General features: G+C 35.9%; 1 protein-coding gene across 4 annotated transcripts in view; it reads left to right on the top strand.

The window, feature by feature from the left end:
* The window catches only part of LOC128865277 (dual oxidase), an 80,444-nt gene that overhangs the window by 46,226 nt on the left and 14,020 nt on the right, over positions 1-20,198 (top strand). For all 4 annotated transcript variants that reach the window (XM_054105442.1, XM_054105441.1, XM_054105439.1 and 1 more), the window contains one exon: positions 18,527-18,607. In XM_054105442.1, coding sequence (XP_053961417.1) covers positions 18,527-18,607 — 81 coding nt within the window. The remainder of the gene's footprint in view (positions 1-18,526; positions 18,608-20,198) is intronic.

Here is a 20,198-nt window from a genome sequence, read left to right on the forward strand (position 1 = left end):
GCCTAATTACGTTTTCATTAACCTTCTAAAATCTTGTTAACAATCTTCGTTTATTTGTGTCCCTTATTTAGCACCACAAATTTCAACAAAATGCCGGCAATTGATCATATCAAAAGACCGTTTAAAAGCGTTGTCCAAGTTCCCAAACAAACAATATTATCTGGATTTTGCGGCAGAATAACACACCATCGCACAAAGCAATCATTATGAACAAATTTCTGGCAAAGATTTCAAACAATTATTATCGAAAAATCACCGTATACAACTAAAATTGCAAACTGACTACTTCTTTCCTCTATCTAAAATTCAAATTAGCACAATGAAGCACTTGTTTTCAGAGGATCGAAGGTGGCGGAAAATGAGTTTGAATATGTATTATTCGCTGTCATAAGTGTATTCTTTCGGAAGGGTCTTACTTTACAATAAATTTGAATGAATAACAAATATTTTGTGCTTCATTGACCGATTTCCCACTACTCTTATTTTTGAATGTAAAATCATGCAGTCTGAGGGGTCCTTAGCTAGTTAACATACACAACCAACCTGGTGCGGATAATTGCTATTAATGGGTGTCCGGTGGCAAAATTAGGTGTTAAATTTAACGCTTCTTCTAACCACTAGGCATATGAGCGGAGAGGGGCCGCGTTAGCTTCGTAATTCGTGCGCGTTATTTACTCACTATGTCGCAATGGACGCATGAACAACGTGCGTTCGCAATGGAAATGCATTTCAAGGCATTGATTTTCTTCACTGGGTCACGTTCCAAAGCGAAAGCCATTGAAAAGATTGAACTTGTCACTACAATTTGCGTAAAAATTTGTGCAAGACCATGTTAGAGCGATTTGACACGGTTGACACTATCATTTGGATTGATCAAGCCCATTTTCGTTTTAATCGAAGTATATACCAGCAAAATTTGCAGTTATTGCAGTCAAAACAAAAAAATATCATTTGCGAGGTTAAAGGCTTCTAGGGATCACTTTTCGAGCATGTGGCATGGAGTAGGGAGGCCAGGTTACAAAAGTGTATCCGACGTAACGGTCAATGAGAAAAAATAATTAAAAAATAAATAAATTTATATTACTTTGTAATAGTTATTGAAATAAATTTTTAAAGTAATTATTATTTTTTAATTAGCATTTAGATCCTAATTCTGTCATCGGACACCCTTTATGTGTAAGTACAAAAGAACTTAGCATAGCTGTAGTGTGTAATCAGGCTACACACAAGCAAACTGCTTCAACTCCGGACGTGCGTTTGATAACACTGTGCGACAGTGAAAATATACTTTTATAGAGACCTAGTACAACTTGTAGGTATAGTAAAACTAAGAAACATGGTATAGGAGAAATTTCCAATACACCCCCAAAATCTCATTTTATAGCCATAAAACCGTTTTTCAGTAGGTTGATGTGAACAATCACTCCTAACTTCGCCAATTTCCATCCGATTTCGAATTTGTTTTTTTAGTTCGGAAGAACAAAAACGAGCCTTTTTGACAGTGTGTTGACAATTTTTCTGAAATGACAACTGACGAGACTGTAGACGGAAGTATTTGGATTTTTTTTATTTTTTCTCTATTTTTTCAACTTTGACATAATTTTTACGATATTATCCGTTAGTGAGGATTTTTTTTAGTACACTACTGTTATAATATAGTAAATTTAATTTTGCGTCGAATGAGCTATATTTGACTGTAATTGAATTAAAATTAATAGAGTTGTGTGAGTTTTAAGATTTTATTTTTATTTTGTACTAATTTGGTATGTAGGCATCGAAGCATGAAAATGATAACAAGTGTCATTACAAACACATAATATTTATTGGAGTATTGTGCAGTGCAGCACTGTACGGTATGGTACGGTGCGGTACGGTGCAGTACACAGCGGAACTGGTTCCAAACTTAAAAATGCAGTGGAAACGGCCCTTTGGAGTTTAGTATGGTACGGTACAGTTGTCATTCTCTTCATCAGTTTTGAATACTTCTCTGTAAGAAATTCGATCATCATCATTCATCTGAAGTCGTCATCAACTAAATTCCATTGTTTAAATCGAGAAGCGAGCATTTCAGATTGTCTTCCCGATAGAAGTAAATCACGAGAAAGATCCTGAAAATCTGAATTTGATACAATGTGTCGTTTTGAAGACTTAGAACCAGAGGGAAAGTACTCTTCATCATCAGGTTTATTGTTATCAGTTTGATCATCATCAGCAATGAGTTGAACTTCCTTCAGTTCATGACTTGCAGTTGAGTCAATCATATCGTCCAAGACTAAGGGGTTCTTAACAGTTGCAACATCAGCATACTTTATGTGCTTTCGAGTTTTATAATGATGACCGTTTACGTCCGTTTTACAAAAATAACAATCATCTGGTTTATGATAAGGCTGATGATGCCACATCATCGGAGAATATTGAGAAATTCGACTTTTCTGGCAACGTTTTGATTTATATCTCTTGAATTTCAATGAAACAAACAATAAAACTTTGACGTTTTAATAAGGTTAAATTATAATAACAAACTTCTTTTGTTAATCAATGTACAGTGTGAACTTTGGTACACTTGGGAGCTTTTTCATATTTCTATTGAAAAAAAAAGTGCTATAATATGTCAGATATTTTCGTAAGTTCTAACCAGTTGTGTTGTATGCAGTACAGTGTACTCTTATGTATACATATATACTCCAATAAATATTACGTATCTATAATAACGCATCAAAACACGTCCTTATTCCCATTTAGCGTAAGTTATACCTACATACCAAATTAGTAAAAAAAAAAAATAAAATCTTAAAACTCACACAACTCTATAAATTTTAATTCAATTACAGTCAAATATAGCTCATTCGACGCAAAATTAAATTTACTATAACAGTAGTGTACTAAAAAAAATCCTCACTAACGGATAATATCGTAAAAATTATGTCAAAGTTGAAAAAATAGAGAAAAAATAAAAAAAATCCAAATACTTCCGTCTACAGTCTCGTCAGTTGTCATTTCAGAAAAATTGTCAACACACTGTCAAAAAGGCTTGTTTTTGTTCTTTCGAACTAAAAAAACAAATTCGAAATCGGATGGAAATTGGCGAAGTTAGGAGTGATTCTTTACATCAACCTACTGAAAAACGGTTTTATGGCCATAAAATGAGATTTTGGGGGTGTATTGGAAATTTCTCCTATACCATGTTTCTTAGTTTTACTATACCTACAAGTTGTGCTAGGTCTCCATAAAAGTATATTTAATTTTTTTTTTTGTCACACCGTGTAATAAGAGTATTTTATTTTATCTTTCTCCGAATGCTTACAAAGGAAATATTTTGCATTTGCATGTATGAAACAATATTCCGATTTTCTAATAAAAAACCAAAACAAAACTAGCAAAAAAAAAGACGAAAAAACTCATTGCACGTTCATATGGTTCATCTTGTATAAGAAACAGGTAGGAAAGGCGTTTATCTACTATGCAAATGAAGCGTATCAACCTACAGTAGCCCAACTGAAAGCATCATCAGCCTTAATTCTTCTCAATTTTTTCTATTTTCGTTTTCTTTTTGGATTCCCCCTGCCACTACCGGTCAAACTCGAGTTGTTAAGCTCACCTACGTTTGAGTTGAGTTTGTGGAAAGTAAGCGGCAGTCGGCAGTATGGATTTACTATCATTTGTTGTGCGATTCCCCTTCACTTTTTTATTTCATCTCATTTTTTATTTCTATTAAAAAAAAGCATTTATTAAAGGTTTCGTATTAATACATTTGAGATGGGATGAAAAATTATTATTTGGTTTATTTTGTCATTTTTTGTTAACTTTTGCTGAAAGGAAGTTCTATAAAAGTCAACAACCGGCAACTGATTTTTAACGATAGTCTTACAAAAAAAAAAGCCAAAATGTGGATACCGGATCTTAATATTTTTCTAAATTTAAGAAACATTTTATTTTGCTTCTTGGTGTCTAATTTACTTGAAAAAATTGATAGGCGAAAATGAATAAGAGGAATAATAATAATAAAAAACATTCAGGTGATAATTTATAATTGTTGAATTGATGCCAAAACGAATTAAAAAATAAATAGGCACAGATCATCAGATGGTATTTTGTTTTTAGTTTTTAGTTGTTTGCATTGCCTTTAAACTATGTAGCCAACTGCATATCTGCGAAGCTTCTTCAAAACAAGTTCAAGTCGATTTAGAATTTTCTACTTCTTGAATTTTAAATTTCTTTGTTCTATTCCATTACTTCATTCATTAATCATTAATAGACTCTGGTTAATGATCCATCTCAGCAAAATTTGAATAAAAGTTTTGATTTTGCCCGTTGGTCCAATAGCAAAACCGACTATACTGGGTTGCCCATATTCGACTGACCCATGTGTTTTTTTTTTAATCAAAGAAAAACACAATTTTTTTGATGTTGACGATAATAATCATTTTATTTGGTTCAAGTAGATTTGTTGACATCACTTTTTGAATATGATATCTCTCAAATGGCCGCCCGGAGCCTGTACGGCGTATTGTGCCCGTTTCAAGCGTCGTCAATGGTCAGAATGCTGGCAGGAAATGGCAACAGTGAATGACCAATTTTCGAAAATCATCTTCAGGGATGAGGCACATTTTCACCTCAGTGGATTCGTCAATAAGCAGAATTGCCGCATTTGGGCGAATTATAATCCAAGAGTGATTGCCGAAAAACCAATGCACCCACAAAGAGTGACAGTTTGGTGCGGTTTATGGGCCGGCGGCATCATTGGGGCGTATTTTTTCCAAAATGAGGCCGGTCAGGCAGTTACTGTGAGTAGTGTTCGCTATCGTGAGATGATAACAAACTTTTTATGGCCCGAATTAGAAGATATGGGTGTGGACGATATGTGGTTTCAACAAGACGGTGCCACTTGTCACACAACGAAAGAAACAATGGCTCTTTTGCGCGAAAAATTTGATGGCCGAATAATCTCATGTCTTGGCGATGTCAATTGGCCGCCAAGATCATATGATTTGACACAGTTGGACTTCTTTCTTTGGGGTTATTTGAAAAAAAAAAAGGTGTACGACGATAATCCAGCAACAATTCAAGAGCTAAAGGATCAGATAATTCGGCACATTGACGGCATAGAACCTCAATTATGCCTCAGCGTCATTGAAAATTTGGACCATCAGACGGAGGTGTGCCGCCGAGGCCGCGGCGGCCATTTGGCCGATATTTTGTTCCATACGTAATTGAGCTATACCAATATTATCATAATAAAGAAAAATGAGAATAATTACTTAAAAAAATTGTATTTTATTCAAAATCAACACCGGCCCTTAAAACTTAACCATCCTTTATATATGCAAGTAAATATATAGTTACTTTAAGTGTAAAAGTTATTTATAATTGCTACTCTTGTAAATTAAAAAAAAAAACTTTCAATACGGCGATTAATTTTGTGCCACCTTGTATATGTATGTACATCTGTATTTTTGTAGGTATATATGTACAAATATGCAATTTTTTGTCTCTTTGGTATGCAAACTTTTATGAAGTATGCTGTTCAACACAAGTAACTCCAAAGATTCGCACTTGAATAACTAAATTAGTGTTTGCAGTTCCATTCAGTCTACATGTTTAACCAAATTTATTTTTGCACTGCCAAAGTTTTTGACCATTACTACTTGAGATAAATTAGTGTATCGAATATAATTGGGCAGTGAATGGCGCTAAATGTGGTAAATTGAAATACGAGCACGTACTCTTTATAGAAGTGAGGCATGCGTCGATAACAGAAAATAGAAAAAATCCAAATTAAAAAATCGATTTACTTACTAAATAATTTGTTTTATAATTTTTTACTGCGTTTTTATTTATTTTAATTGCCATTTTGTGATAGATTTAACACAGTTCATTACGCAATTCTATTCTACATTGCGTAAATAAATGAATGTATGTATGTATGTATGCATGTATCCATGTAAGTATGTATGCATGTATTCGTGCCAAAGCTGCCTATAAGAAGCATTAAATCGCGATAAAAGTGGCTTACAAATTGTAGCTGTCGCTGTCACAAATTCCAATAACTGCAGCAGCAGCACAACAACAACAAGTGCAACTACAAACACGACTACTCAAATTTCATTTGTATAAATTAAGCAAATTTTTGATTTCATTTGTCATTTTCAATTTTATCATTTGCGGTTTTCCACGAATGTGTTAGTTTTGTTTGCTTGGCCACTTGAAAGTGAGCAATTTGTTAATTTGACGGTCACATTAGACTGGCTGATGAATTTGCGGGTCCCTCGAGGTACGAGTATTCAACACAATTAAAAAGACATTCACATTCACATTCAGACCGATCGATATCTACGCACTTTTAAAATAATACACAGGGTGGCCTAATTAAACTGGTAGAATATAAATTTTTGCTCACTCTTAATGCATAAAAAGGCATTAGAAGCTACAGATTAATTTAATTAATTTGTGCCCACGAGCGACAGTTTTGCCACATTATTTGTAAAAATCTTCTAAAAATTAGTCATATATTATTCTCTAAGCAGATATCTTGGAAAGAAGTATTCAGTCTATTAACACTAGTCGTAGAAGTTTTTGCTTTAAGTCAAAGTACTAGGTTGTTTAATAAGATTTGTGGTTTGATAAGAAATACACAATTTTATAGTTTAGAATACTCTTTACTACTTAGTATAGTCTCCTTGAACATCAATACACTTGTTCCAACGAAATTAAAATTTATGAATTCCATCCCTAAAGCGAGAATCTGGAAGGGCTGCAAAATACGCTTCCACAGCTGTTATGACGTCATCATTTGATGAAAGACGCTTTCCACGCTTGAATTTGTGTAGGTCTAGAAACAGATAGAAATCGCTATGGGTCAAATCTGGTTAAAACGGTGGATGCTCCAACAATTCGAACTTTAATTCATGGATATGAGCCATTGTCAAAATGCTCTTGTGACACGGTGACCTGATGAAAAATACATTTTTTTCTTTTGCAAACTGGGTTTTTTTTACGATTTGTTTCTTTCAGCTGGCCTAAAAGTTTACATTAGTATTCACAATTTCTTTGTTTTTTTAGTTTTCAAGTAATAAACAAACAAAATTCCTTTCGCATCCCATGAAACTGATGCTAATACCTTCTTGATCGATTTCTGGGCACGAACTCCTTTCGGACCCGAAGAACCAGGTTCCACTCTTAACCACTCTTAACCCTCTTGTTTTGATAATGTAGCATGATGATAGACTTAAGTCTCATCCATACTGATGAAGCGACGCACAAAATCCACTTTATTCTTTTCAAAACGTTCTAAGGGTTGCTGAAAAAGTCGCACTTGAATGTGTTTTTGTTTCATTGGTAGTGAATACTGCACCCATTGTGCATACAGCTTTCTGAAAACCAATACCTCATTTAAAATATTGCTTATACTACCCAATGCGATGCCTAACGCGTCTACTAAATCTCTTTTTGTCACTCGACGATTTTCTGGTGTTGTTGCTGTTTCTGTTTTTGGACGCCCTTGACGAGGATCGTCTTCAAGGTTTGTACGATCACGTTTAAATTTAGCAACCCATCTTTCTACTGCTCTAATTGATAATGAAAAGTTTTTATACATTTATAACATTCGTTCATAAATTTTCTTAGCTTTTAAACCTTCCAAAAATAAAACTGTAATCACTGCCGATCCTGATTTTTTCCATTGTAAAAATACTATAACACGTCGATACTAAAGGGCTTGTAAACAAAGAATCAATTTACAGATTAAAATCAAACTTCACATACGTCCATGTAAAGAGTATACCAACATAACAAATAAAAAATTTGGCTAGTAGCAATGCCTTCTCTTATCGAGTCGCAAAATTTATTGAGTAACCAGTAGTGCATTTAATGCACTAATGCAATATGCAATGGACCGACTACGGCTTTAAGCTAAACAAATATTAGACATTTTTAATTTCCATCATTAGATTCTTTAGCAAAATGAGGTAAAGTGGCCAAATATCATATTTGACGAATTTTTGTTTTTTGCATTTGTGCAAACAATGTTTTTTTTGCCTCGTGACAAATCGAAAAATCGAGATCTCGAGATTAGTAATACGCCTCGCAAACTCACAGAAAAGCTGTTTTTTTTTTATTTGAAGAGTATGAAGTATGGTAATGAAGCACCGGAAATTTAGTGAACTTTTTAGTGACTTCAAAACCAGGTATTCCGAAATTACTGCAGAATGGTATATATAGCACCGATATCGCCACCAGCGACTATTTCTACTTCCCTAAGATAAACTCAGATAGGGGCTTACAGGAGGTCTAGGAACCATTAACCGGTTGTTAACTTTGGAAGATAACCCAGTGTTTTCAATGATGGGAGTCCTTATAGGTGTGGTTGGCCTACGCATTTCACATTCCTTAAGGCACCTTTTTTGTCTAGAGACGTGAAAATTGAAGGCGTTGAAAATTGAGGATAAACAATCGGTCTCAATTGAAAATCATTTTTATTCATTCGATTAATTCTTTATTTACAAAAAAATATATTTTTTTTTTCAATGACAATAATAAAAAAATTGCTTCCCCTGACGTGACATATGCCACTAGCGTAACTGATTGGGCTGCTCAGGTACGTCTGAAAAAAACACACGGTCGATTATCCATCAGGAGATATGTCGCTATGGTAGGTAGCAGATTTACAAAAAAAAACCATTTCCAGATATTTTATCTGTTTATTGGAAAAACCAAAAAAAAAGGATTTTTTCACGTTCTCGCTCTTAAAAAATAGAAAAATTATAAATAAAATTCTGCTACCCGCGAGAGCCACAAGTCTACTCAATAACACATTAAAAATTCAAATCAATCGGTTCAGTACTTTTTGAGAAATTACCAACGCCAACTCGGAAAAAATAGTTTCGAGAAAAACAAGGTTAACGCGCTTATATGTACATACCTGGGCGTCGTACTGCAAACCGGTCTCGTTTTAAAGGACTGTAACGTCTAAACTACATCAAATTTCAATATAGAAATTTCCAAGTATATTTTTGAAAGAATAAACTATCATAACATGAAAAAAAATCAATTTTTCTAGATCAGAAAAGTGCCTCAAACGTAACATGAGTAGCATATATGTAGTTGTGAAGTGACTTCATTAACTGAGAATTTAAAAAATTGAATTTAGATTATTTACTAAGTAAAAAGTTTTATTTCTATTTAAATTCTATTCTATTTAAAAGTTTTTATTTCTCATTACAAGACATAAGCGGCATTACTTTATTAACTTACAAGTTTCATTGGAAGCCCACACACAAGTTTGAGTTTAGTTAGCAAAGCCATACAGAGATAAATCCCATTTCATTTTTACTATTGCCAGTCAGTTTATTACATGGTTATTACTCATGATATGGCTAGATGGTTTCCCTCAAAGATCAGAGGGATGATTCCAATGCACTACTACAGGGAAATCGAGTCCTATCTAAAGGTAAGAGCGGTTAACCAACCGATAACTATTTACGGCTTTGGTAACCGCTTCGTGCTGATGATTCGAACTCAATAAATCGAGAGTATCCAAATCTGGTATTTCCGTGGGCATGGCAAAACAGTGAGCCTCAAGATGCCTAAATTTTAGTCCCGAGATCACAAAAGAGCTAAGGAGTAAATGATTCTACCTCTTCTTTGAAGTAACTGCAGCAAAATGAATATTTGAATTAATGTGCCAAGTATCACCGCATTGATCCTAAAAGACAGTATATCCCCCTCTTCCCTTCCCCCACAGCCGATAATTGAGGCTTTAATCGATGCATGCCGCCCAGCCAGTTCACCAGCCAAGTTTTCTGCAATCTTCTTTTGATCAGAACCCATATGAGCCTGGTCTCCAAAGTATCCCGATGCAACCAAAAGTGAAATCCAGCACTACTCGACCAGTTTGTAGTATTGCATCCCAGGGCCCTCATTGCCGCGGTGGAATAAATGTTTATTTCAAAATATTTTTTCCCCACTAAATAAAAATGTTCGGCCACCGTAGCCGAATAGGTTGGTGCGTGAACCATTCGGAATTCACAGAGACAACGTAGGTTCGAATCTCATTTTTCTAAAGCGGTCGCCCCTCGTCAGCTAATGGCAAACTTTCGAGAGTATTTCCATGAAAAAGCTCCTCATAGGAATATTGCCGTTCGGAGTCGGCTTGAAACTGTAGGTCCCTCCATTTATGGAACAACATCAAGACGCACACCACAAATAGGAGGAGGAGCTCGGCCAAACATCCAAAAAGAGTGTACCAATTATATATATATATATATATAAATAAAAATGTTCACGACAAATTCCGGTTACTTGCACAGGAGAACTCTTTCGACTTTGCAAAAACTAACACATTTTTTAAAGACAGATTGGATGGCTTAGTTCTAAGAAGTGCTCACTGTCAATTTTTGATATGAAGAAGTAGGTAATTAATGAATTTGTGGCCAAAAAGATATTATGCCCCCATATATCAAGAACATAGAGCAAATCCGTAGAATTACTGAATACGTACATACTTATAATTCATCTGGAAGCTCTGCAACATGTTTACATATACGTACGTATGTAATTAAATAATTATGGAACTATGTACAATACAAGCACTAGAAACTAGCAATGTTTAAAAACGCACTTGCATACATGCACACATATGATTTTGAATTGCTATGAGTAAGTAATTCAAAATGGTGACAAATAGGACAAGTATTGTAACTGGTGTTTTTTTTTAATACAATCTAGAAAATCTCAAATTTTTGTGTTATTAGCTTATAAATTGTATGGTATATGGCATCAGAGTTTCAGGCTTATTACTATCTCGACCATGTATTCAGATCATCCGGTCTATTCAACTTTGTTTCACTTTTTCCAGAAGAACTAAATACACATTGACTTTCAAGTTATTAATTGTAGCTAGATTTTTTGCGAAGACTATTGACTTGATGTAACCTAAGAATATAGTCTACAGTACTCAAATTCCATGGCAAAGGCAAGGAATTGTCGGACTGATGTATTGAGAGGCGCTGTACGACAAAGAAAAGTTATGAGCCATGCTACCTCCATGAGATATTTATTTTCGGTTGAGCCAGCTATGATTTAGTTGTGCTGCAAATTCAACAATTTTGCTTACTCGCAAAGGGATTACTTCTGATTTGAACATTTTTTACCAAAGCTTATTTAAGGAATAAATTTGCACGAGTTGTAAACATTGGTCAGGTGCAATTTTTCAAGAACTCAGTTTTAGTTACTGAATCGCCTAAAACTAAATTTTAACCTATCAGTATGTTTTTAGCGGCCGCCGTAGCGCAATGGGGTGGTACGTGACTACCATTCAAAAGTTTTCAAGTTGAAATCTCCGGGCAAGAAGTATATAAGTATAGAATAGTATATACAGGATGGGCCATATAGCGTTTGCTTTATGAACCACCTATTTTTTTAGAATGGTAACACAAATGACATGTCAAATGTGTTCATAATTTACTTAAAGGTTTGACATTTACGAAGTTGAGTTGATGGAATGGCCTACTATAAAGCCAGTCGTGGCAGTCATTTGAACGATATTATTTTTTATTCATAAATGACAATGTTCAGTCTTCAAAATAAAAAAACAAAGTTTGAAAAAATATTGATTAGTTTTTTTTTTATAGCCGATGCAAAAATCAAATTTTACATGGCCCACCCTATAATTAATTTGTTGCGGATTGAGCGTCTACCAATGAGACAAATTAGCTTATTTAATTTCATAGCTTATTTAGTAGCATTTTTTAGGGGAAACGATATATCTGTTGACTTACTTTTGTTTAGCTTTACTCTCCATTTATTAGCCTATGTAGCAATAAGGTTATCAGCCTCTTGTAGCTTATTCGTTGCGTTTTCGATGGTGTTATCGACTGGAAGTATGGCGGAGTCATCCGCAAATGTTGCAGTTACTTGCTGATTTGCCGATGGTAAGTCGTGGGTATACAAGTATAGGAGATATAAAGGGTTTTCCAAACAGAGGTGTTGTTTTGAAATTTTTTTAATATAAATGATCGGATGTTTATTTCATTATAAAGAGGAAGGTATGCCGTTAATAGTGGACAAAAAAAATCAGGCAAATGACCACCACGACCACGCTTGCAAGACAATATTCTTTTCATGAAATTTTCCATGACCGAATTGCAAAGTGGCTGCCCTAAGTCCTCGATAACCTCACGAATTCCATCTTTGAGGTCTTGAATGGACCCTGGGCTGTTGGCGTAGACCTTCTCTTTCACGTGGCCCCAAAGAAAAAAGTCACAAGATGTTAAATCCCAAGATCTCGGTGGCCAATTGTGATCACCTCTTCGAGAGATAACACGGCCCGTAAACTTTTCCCGTTAAAGATCAATGGTTTCGTTGCTTGTGTGGCACGTAGCGCCGTCTTGTTGAAAATAAACTTTGTCCAGATCAACACCGTCCAATTCCGGCCATAAAAAATCGTTAATCATCACGCGATAGCGCAATTCAATTCAAAATAACACCTGTGATTGGAAAACCCTTTACCATAGGACTCAAAATGCTTCCCTGTGGAATGCCAGCATTTATCTTTTCTTGAGACGAATATGCATTTTCGTGTTTTAAGCAAAAGTACGAGAGCACCTCGTCGTATTGGGCTGACAGCATGGACTTGGACTTTTGGAGGCGCCCTTCATGTTAACTGTGATATTTTAACATTTTTCTTAGTTCAATAGTTCGCCAGCCACTGCTCTACAAGCTTTAAATCCGTTTGTAACTCTTTTGATGCCTCTTTGTGCTCTTTTGCTTCGGTACTTAAATGCCGTTTCATTTGCGATTGTTGAAGTCAATACATTTCTTTTTATGGAAATATCAGATGCAAACAAAAGGTATAATGGTATAATAAAATATTTTACTCTTGCAATGAATTGTCGACCAAAGAGGTTCGACATGGAAGTTTTTTTTTTTTTTTTTGCTTTTATTCCTTGATATTTCTTATCAAATTAACAATAAATAGTTTCTACATGAACATGATATATATAGTTATTTCTTCATATAACTATACTTAATCAGAACATAGGGCAGAAACTCAGTCCAACATGAGCGATCTTGTGCAATTTTTTCGAATTTCATGCCAGGAACATCTTGATTTGTATTCCGAGTGTGCTGATCGCATCCAAGTTGTTCGTGGTCGTCCTCTTCTTCTGGAGCCTTGTGGATTCCATTCTAGGGCCATCTTTGCGATGTCATTGTCGCCGTTGCGTAAGGTGTGCCCAATCCCCAAAGCCCTACGTGTCGCAAGTCTAAAAAAATCACCCGGTGAATTATAAGTACACATATAACGTATTGCTCTACCCAGCATAAAGCTATTTTATTATTCTCAGCTGTGTAAAATTTAATAGAAACATTCAAGCAGTCGTTACACCTGTGCCACAAAATATGTGAATGCATTTTAATGCATAGAAGGAAACAACTATTTTGGACTTTATACTAATGAATTCTGAATTCTCGACTATACTTTTAGCTTAAAAGCTAACACACTGATTGCTCGCAGCGTAGTTACTGAAAATTCTGTTCCACAAAAAAAGCTAAAAAATAATTAATTAAAAACCAACAGCCACACCCGTTGCAGTAGCAAAATTTAATTGTGAAAAATCGCAGAATAATTGTCTACGACACTGACTTTTCAGTGACGATTTATGTTCATATAAGAATAGTAATTGAATGATATAAAAAGTAATGAACGTAAACCGAAATGCGTCGGCATGATTTATGTTAGTTGGCTTATTAGTTTTTGCTTAATTATGACCAAATAAAAATATCACGCACGAGTGCCAAGCACGTTAAAGCGCATATGACTGCCAATGACTAGCGAGTGTATACTCAAACTTCTCAGTAATTAAATGATTGAAGTTTCATTGCGTTGTCATTTAATTACTTCTTGAAAATCTCCTGATCTCCGACTGCAATGCCCTTACATTAGAAAAATATGATAGTCATAAAAATATAAAATTTGTAATTAGGTGCTAATTGAATTTGCATTTTCTTTCATTCATTTTATTAGTTTGAAACAAGAGATTTAATGCTGACAGTTTGAAAATTAAATTAATATAAACTTGAAAACAAAACTCTAAGATCGTTAATAAAAATGTACACCATAATCATGAAAAGCTACAAAACGGCTGTTTAAGCACTTCATTACATGGTGAAAAGAATGCAGAGGTGTGGCTATTATCAGACCGTTAACCGGCTCTCAGCGAATTTGAAATAATCAGCTGATTTTCTGACAGCGGTTTGTTTAAGAAAAAACTGAGATTGTGTTCGTGACATAAGAAAAAAAATTAGTGCAACCATTACTGATGTTACTTTGTTGTCGTCTGAACTATGGAGAAAAGCAATTCAAAAAGTGTGGCAATATCTGACCGTTAACCGGCTCTCAGCGAATTTGAAAGAATCAGCTGATATCCTGACGTAACCAGGGTCATAACAGTGGTTTATTGACGAAAAAACTGAGATTGTTTTGGATAGGAAAAAAATAAGCAAGTCCCCGCTCATGTTACTTCGTTGCCATCGAACAACAACTGATTGGACGAGTGTGGGAATACGGTTGAAATGAGCTCTCAGAATTCTGCTGTCTCGTCCCCGGTGACGTGACAGTCGAAGCTATTCACACAATTTCTTTTTTTACCATACCTGGTAATCTAATATATCATCCTTGGTCTGAGCCATAGATGACTAGAACCCTCTTATTTTATGTGAGAGCGCACCCAGGAACTCGTTTGAGTATTTTGAGCACTGATAAACAGCTAAAAGATGAAATGTTAGGATCCAGGAAATAAGGAGCCAAAAATAACTAACGAAAACAGTTCGTATTTACTTTAATGCCGTGATATATAGGGCTTTTCAATAAGGGCGGGTAGATGTTGAAATGGAATAAAATGGTGTTTGCTGTGTGGCACGTAGCGACGTCCTGCTGGAACCACATGTCGTTTAGATCCGTATGGTTCAATATGGGCCATAAGAAATTGGAAGGGCCACCACGTCTACCGAAAAATGGGCGCAATGCGCGCAACGTTTGCGTTAATGAACACTCATTTTGATAATAAAGTGTTATCATTTGAACGTGCTGTTCAATCGTGTAACTTGCCATGATGATTTGGCATAAACAACTGAATAATAAACAAAAGATTTCACAGATGTCACCAAAACAAAATGGCTGCCACAGGGCGCCAAAATCGACCCGCGCCAATTGAAAAACAGAACGATTATTTTCATAAAAAATTTGCACGATTTGCAAGTGTGTAGAGTCCATGATGAAATGTATACTAATGAAGTTTACAAATGACAATATAAAAAATATGAAAAATAAAAAATATTGCGTCGTTCGCCCTCCCTATCGGAAAAAAGTTGAAGCGCACCTATTGAAGCCCCCTCTACTTAATTTGCAGGAATTTATGTTCAAATAAGAGAAAAATTTTGAATTTAATTATATTATAATACTGTTTTTTCAGCGAGAAAATGCGGATGGGGTTGCAGATGGCAAGCTAAGTCAGAAAATAATACAATTTTGGTCTCCTTGCGATATTTTACAATTTTTTTAATTACTAAGCTGTAAGAAAATAAAAGTTTTCTTTAATAATAGCAAGCATATTTACTCGATTTACAAATTTCTTTTTGTTGCACATTTTTTATCTTATATTCAAAAACTGTAATTTTTCCATATAACTTTAGAATTGTGGCTTTTGCTTTTAATATTTTTGTTTTTCGATGTTTGCTGATTTCATTTGAATCTTAATTTTTGAATTTTTACTCGGATCGCATGGCAGCCGAAGTTTTTCTTCTTTTTAATTGGCGCGATAACCGCTTACGCGATTTTGGCCGAGTTAAACAAAGCGCGCCAGTCGTTTCTTTCTCGTGCTAACCGGCGCCAATTGGACACACCAAGTGAAGCCAAGTCCTTCTCCACCTGATCTTTCCAATGCAGAGGAGGCCTTCCTCTTCCTCTGCTACTACCAGCTGGTACCGCATCGAATACTTTCAAAGCCGGAACGTTTGTATCCATTCGGACGACATGACCCAGCCAACGAGGCTGAATCTTTATTTGCTGCGCTATGTCTATGTCGTCGTAAAGCTCATACAGTTCATCGTTCCATCGCCTGCGATATTCGCCGTTGCCAACGTGCAAAAGTCCAAAAATCATGTGCAGAATCTTTCTCTCAAACACTCCAAGCGTCGCTTCATCGGATGTTGCCATCGTCTACGCTTCTGCGCCATGCGTTAGGACGGGCATGATGAGAGCCTTATAGAGTGTTAGTTTTGTTCGTCGAGAGAGGACTTTACTGCCGAAGTTACTCTCACAATATTATAACTTTTTTCACATAAAAGTTGGTTCACATCAACTAAACTTAACCTGCATATCAAAGGACACGTATCCATTTAAATTTTGTGAATATAGTAAATTTCAAACCTAATGTAATACACCGATTGGCCTTTCGCCCTCCAATTCTTGCAATCGATTCGTATGTCTCAACTGTTTCAGTCTTCCTCCGCGGATTCCCCTGACTTCACCCTGATCAAGTACAGTTCACCGTCTTTCGGGTTATTTCATATATGAAACGACGCGGAATTGAATTTATTGACTATTAAAAAAAAGATTAGAAGTGGTAACAAAAATTAAAATAGTCTCTGTACGACAGATCTTCTTTATGAGAAGCTTTTTCCTGCCGAAAGCGATCGCTATTAGAAAAAACTTTTTGAATTAGCCTATAATTACACTGAAGATGTTATCATAAGCCAACCTCTGTAAAGTACAAAGTGGCACAAAATTAATCATCCAATTTTGTTTTTGAATAACTTGTTTACTTAAACAAAAAACTTTAGTTTGGGTGTTTGCTTGTCTGTTTGTATATATACGATTGACGTACGACGCCATTTGGAAAAATTATAAATCTTACGATAAAGTGATCAATTTTGCGCCACCTTGTATAGGGTGTTTTTTAAAAGCTTAAGAAATTAAAATGGTAATGCAAAACAGAAATATTGTTGGAAGGATTTTTATAATTTTAATCTGGTAGATAATTTCATGGCATTTATTTTTTGCATATGATATCCGCCATATGTCCACCACAGCTACAAATTGAATGGTCCATTCGATCAGTCTAATTTTTGACTACATTTTTCACTAAATCTGGCCGAATGGCGTCAATGGTGCCTTGAATATTGAAAAAGACAGTTGTTAAGCTGCAAGTATATGGCAAGTTGCGCCGTCTTCTTGGAACCAAATGTCGTCGATATATAGCGGACTAATTTTTGGAAATAAAAATTCAGTCAGCATGGCTCGATTGCGCTCGCCATGAACTGTAACGGCAGCTCCTTCCTCATTTTGAGAGAAATTATGATCTTCGCGAACAGATTTTTTTTGTCATGAAAAATTAAATTTCCACAATTTGGAAGCATTTTTCTGTCGATAAACGATTCATGATAACTTGCCAAACCCTACTGAACAGAAATGTCAACACAGTATACCATACCCAACTGTCAAACCATATGGTATGTAGTTATCGATATCGGTAGTCCTCATGCAACTAAAAAAACTCCCAATGGATTGTAAATCTACAATCATTTTATATACAGGGTAATGAGCCTTATTTTTTTAAGCAGTTTTATTAAACCTTTTGGCTTATACAACTAATATTCTTCAAAATAGGGCCCTTGAGCGTCAATACACCGCTGGTAGCGGTCCTTCCACTGCAGGAAACAGTTTTTTGGGTCGCCTCGATGGAGTCGAAACGCCTCCCCTTCAGCTTTCTTTGCAGGCGCGGGAACAAGAAGAAGTCCGGAGGGGATAGGTCTGGGCTGTATGGAGGGTGGGGAAGCACCGGAACCCCCATCTTGGCCAATGCAGAGGTGCAGAGGAAGGCGGTGTGCGCCGGCGCATTGTCGTGATGAAGGGTCCGATTGTTGACGAGGTGGGGCCGAACCCGGGCGACGCGGTTTTTCAGCTGAAGGAGCACTTCTTTGTAAAATGCCGCGTTTACAGTGCTTCCTGGAGGTACAAACTCCTTGTGGACGATGCGTCGAGAGTCGAAAAAGATGATCAGCATAGTTTTGACCTTGGATTTCGACATGCGCCTCCCGGCCTTCCTTGAACGACTTGTGCCACCGTTTTACCTGGGCACTGGACAGAGGTTGGGCCCCGTAAGCCTCCTTGAGTAGCCCAATGGTTTCGGTACTCGTTTTGTTTAGCTTTACGAAAAATTTGATCGAGTAACGTTGCTCCAACGATCGCCGCATTTTCGCCACTGCAAAATCCGAACACACTTTTAAAATAGCTTTCACGTACGGAGCGATGTTGACTGCACCGCTGTTGCCAGCGAACTGGGACCGGTTTCTAGTGGAAGGGGAAGGTCCAACGATCATTTTCCCCCTCCACCCGATTCGGTTGATCGCTTGGCAGACGCTCCGCGCGGGAAGGCTCATTACGTTTCAATCAAACCCTGTAAATTACTATATTTATTATATATTTACGATACACATAAATGAAATAATAAATTTTCCTTTTCACTTTCAGATAAAATGTACAGTTTAACAGAAAAACAACGCTACGATGGCTGGTATAACAATTTAGCGCATCCAGACTGGGGATCTGTTGGTGAGTAAAAATATATAAAATATATTATGTCCAATGCGTTAACCTATATACAGAGATATGTATGTTTGTAAGTAAAAACAGTTGGCAATACACATCTGGTAGACGAGACACGTTCTAAATTTGCAATTTCGTAACTTCATATGAACTATGAAACATTCCAGCAACAGGCCGTGACGTTGACCCGAGTTCCCTTTCTAGCTACGCTTGCACTTATTACACCCAGCTACATATTATATTATTTAAATTCACTTTAATGTAAAAAATCTTAACTTTACATAGCTGATTGATGCTTCATACAAAGCAGTCCACATGCTGCGACTTAACTGATTTGCATATTCGTGTGGAGCGTGGCTGGTGTACAGTAAAAAATATGCTTATTAGTAGATCGTGACAAGAATTTGCTTTGCGATCACTTCATTAGGCATCGCCGGTCGACTAATGGACTTTTAAATACTTCTTAACACCTTCAAAGGGTTTAGTTGTCAGCTTTCTCGCTGCTGTGAGTTCACATCCTCATTGAGTTTACTTTTACTACATACATTCTTTAACACTGCTTTTTATTAGAAATCAATGAAAGCAAACTTAGCTTTTCACGTGTACATTTAACGCTAAGTGAGCTTTAAAAGCAATTGATTATGATAAGTTAAAGAAGAAATTAAGAAAACTAACTACCGCAAACAGAAAGCCATTACAGGGACTACGTGAGGGAAGGTTAAATGGCTGCAATGAAAGGAAAGAAGGGGCACGCTTAGACAGACACGTCCATAAAATATATGAATAAAAATGTGAAAGTTTATTTGTAGTTTATAGTTTACAAAACCGTTCATTCGAAGGCGTTCAAATTTTAAAGAGCTGTTGTGAGAAGGTTTCCAAATATAAGTATATTGGGCCATGATATGAAAATATTACGAAAAATCGTGTACGGTTCAATTTGGTTCATACTCAGTTTATGTGTAAACCAATCAAAAGTAAATGTTTTTGGAAAATCTGCACACGTTGGGAGGAGATACTCTGAAAAATCTGTTTATGGGCCAATTTGTATATTATCATAATATTATTTTTCAAACTTAAAAAGAAATACTTATGCTCGAACACAATTAATCCGATTTTTTTTGCACCCACTGGTTGGTATTGGAGACGAGATATTCATAGAAATCGTTTTAATAATCCGAAATCGCAGGGTTTTTAAATCCTGTATTCTCTGTGTACCGCCATAAAACTACGACACTTTGCTATATCGTCCAGTCTACGGCATGATATGTGATATGAGAAGAGAAGAGTTAAGGATATGTCATAGGTGGGTCGAGAGAAACAGATTTGAATCTTTAGTGAACAGTCAGGCTGCACTGAAAGCCTAGAGCTAACCTCAAAGATTGTTCAAAAATGTAAGAAGAAGCTTAATTCTGTTGCAAGACAGAATAAGTGTATGCTTATAAGGGTTCTAGAACATTGCGGTGTTCAAGAGAATGAAATTGCCGATGAATTGGCTAACTGTGGATCAGCGGTTACCCCACAGGGACCAGAGCCAATAATCGGAATCAGTTCTGCAGCAATCATGAATTGGATCATCGATCATGTATGCAATTTACAT

Source organism: Anastrepha ludens, chromosome 5 (assembly GCF_028408465.1).
Source record: "Anastrepha ludens isolate Willacy chromosome 5, idAnaLude1.1, whole genome shotgun sequence".
NCBI lineage: Eukaryota > Metazoa > Arthropoda > Insecta > Diptera > Tephritidae > Anastrepha > Anastrepha ludens.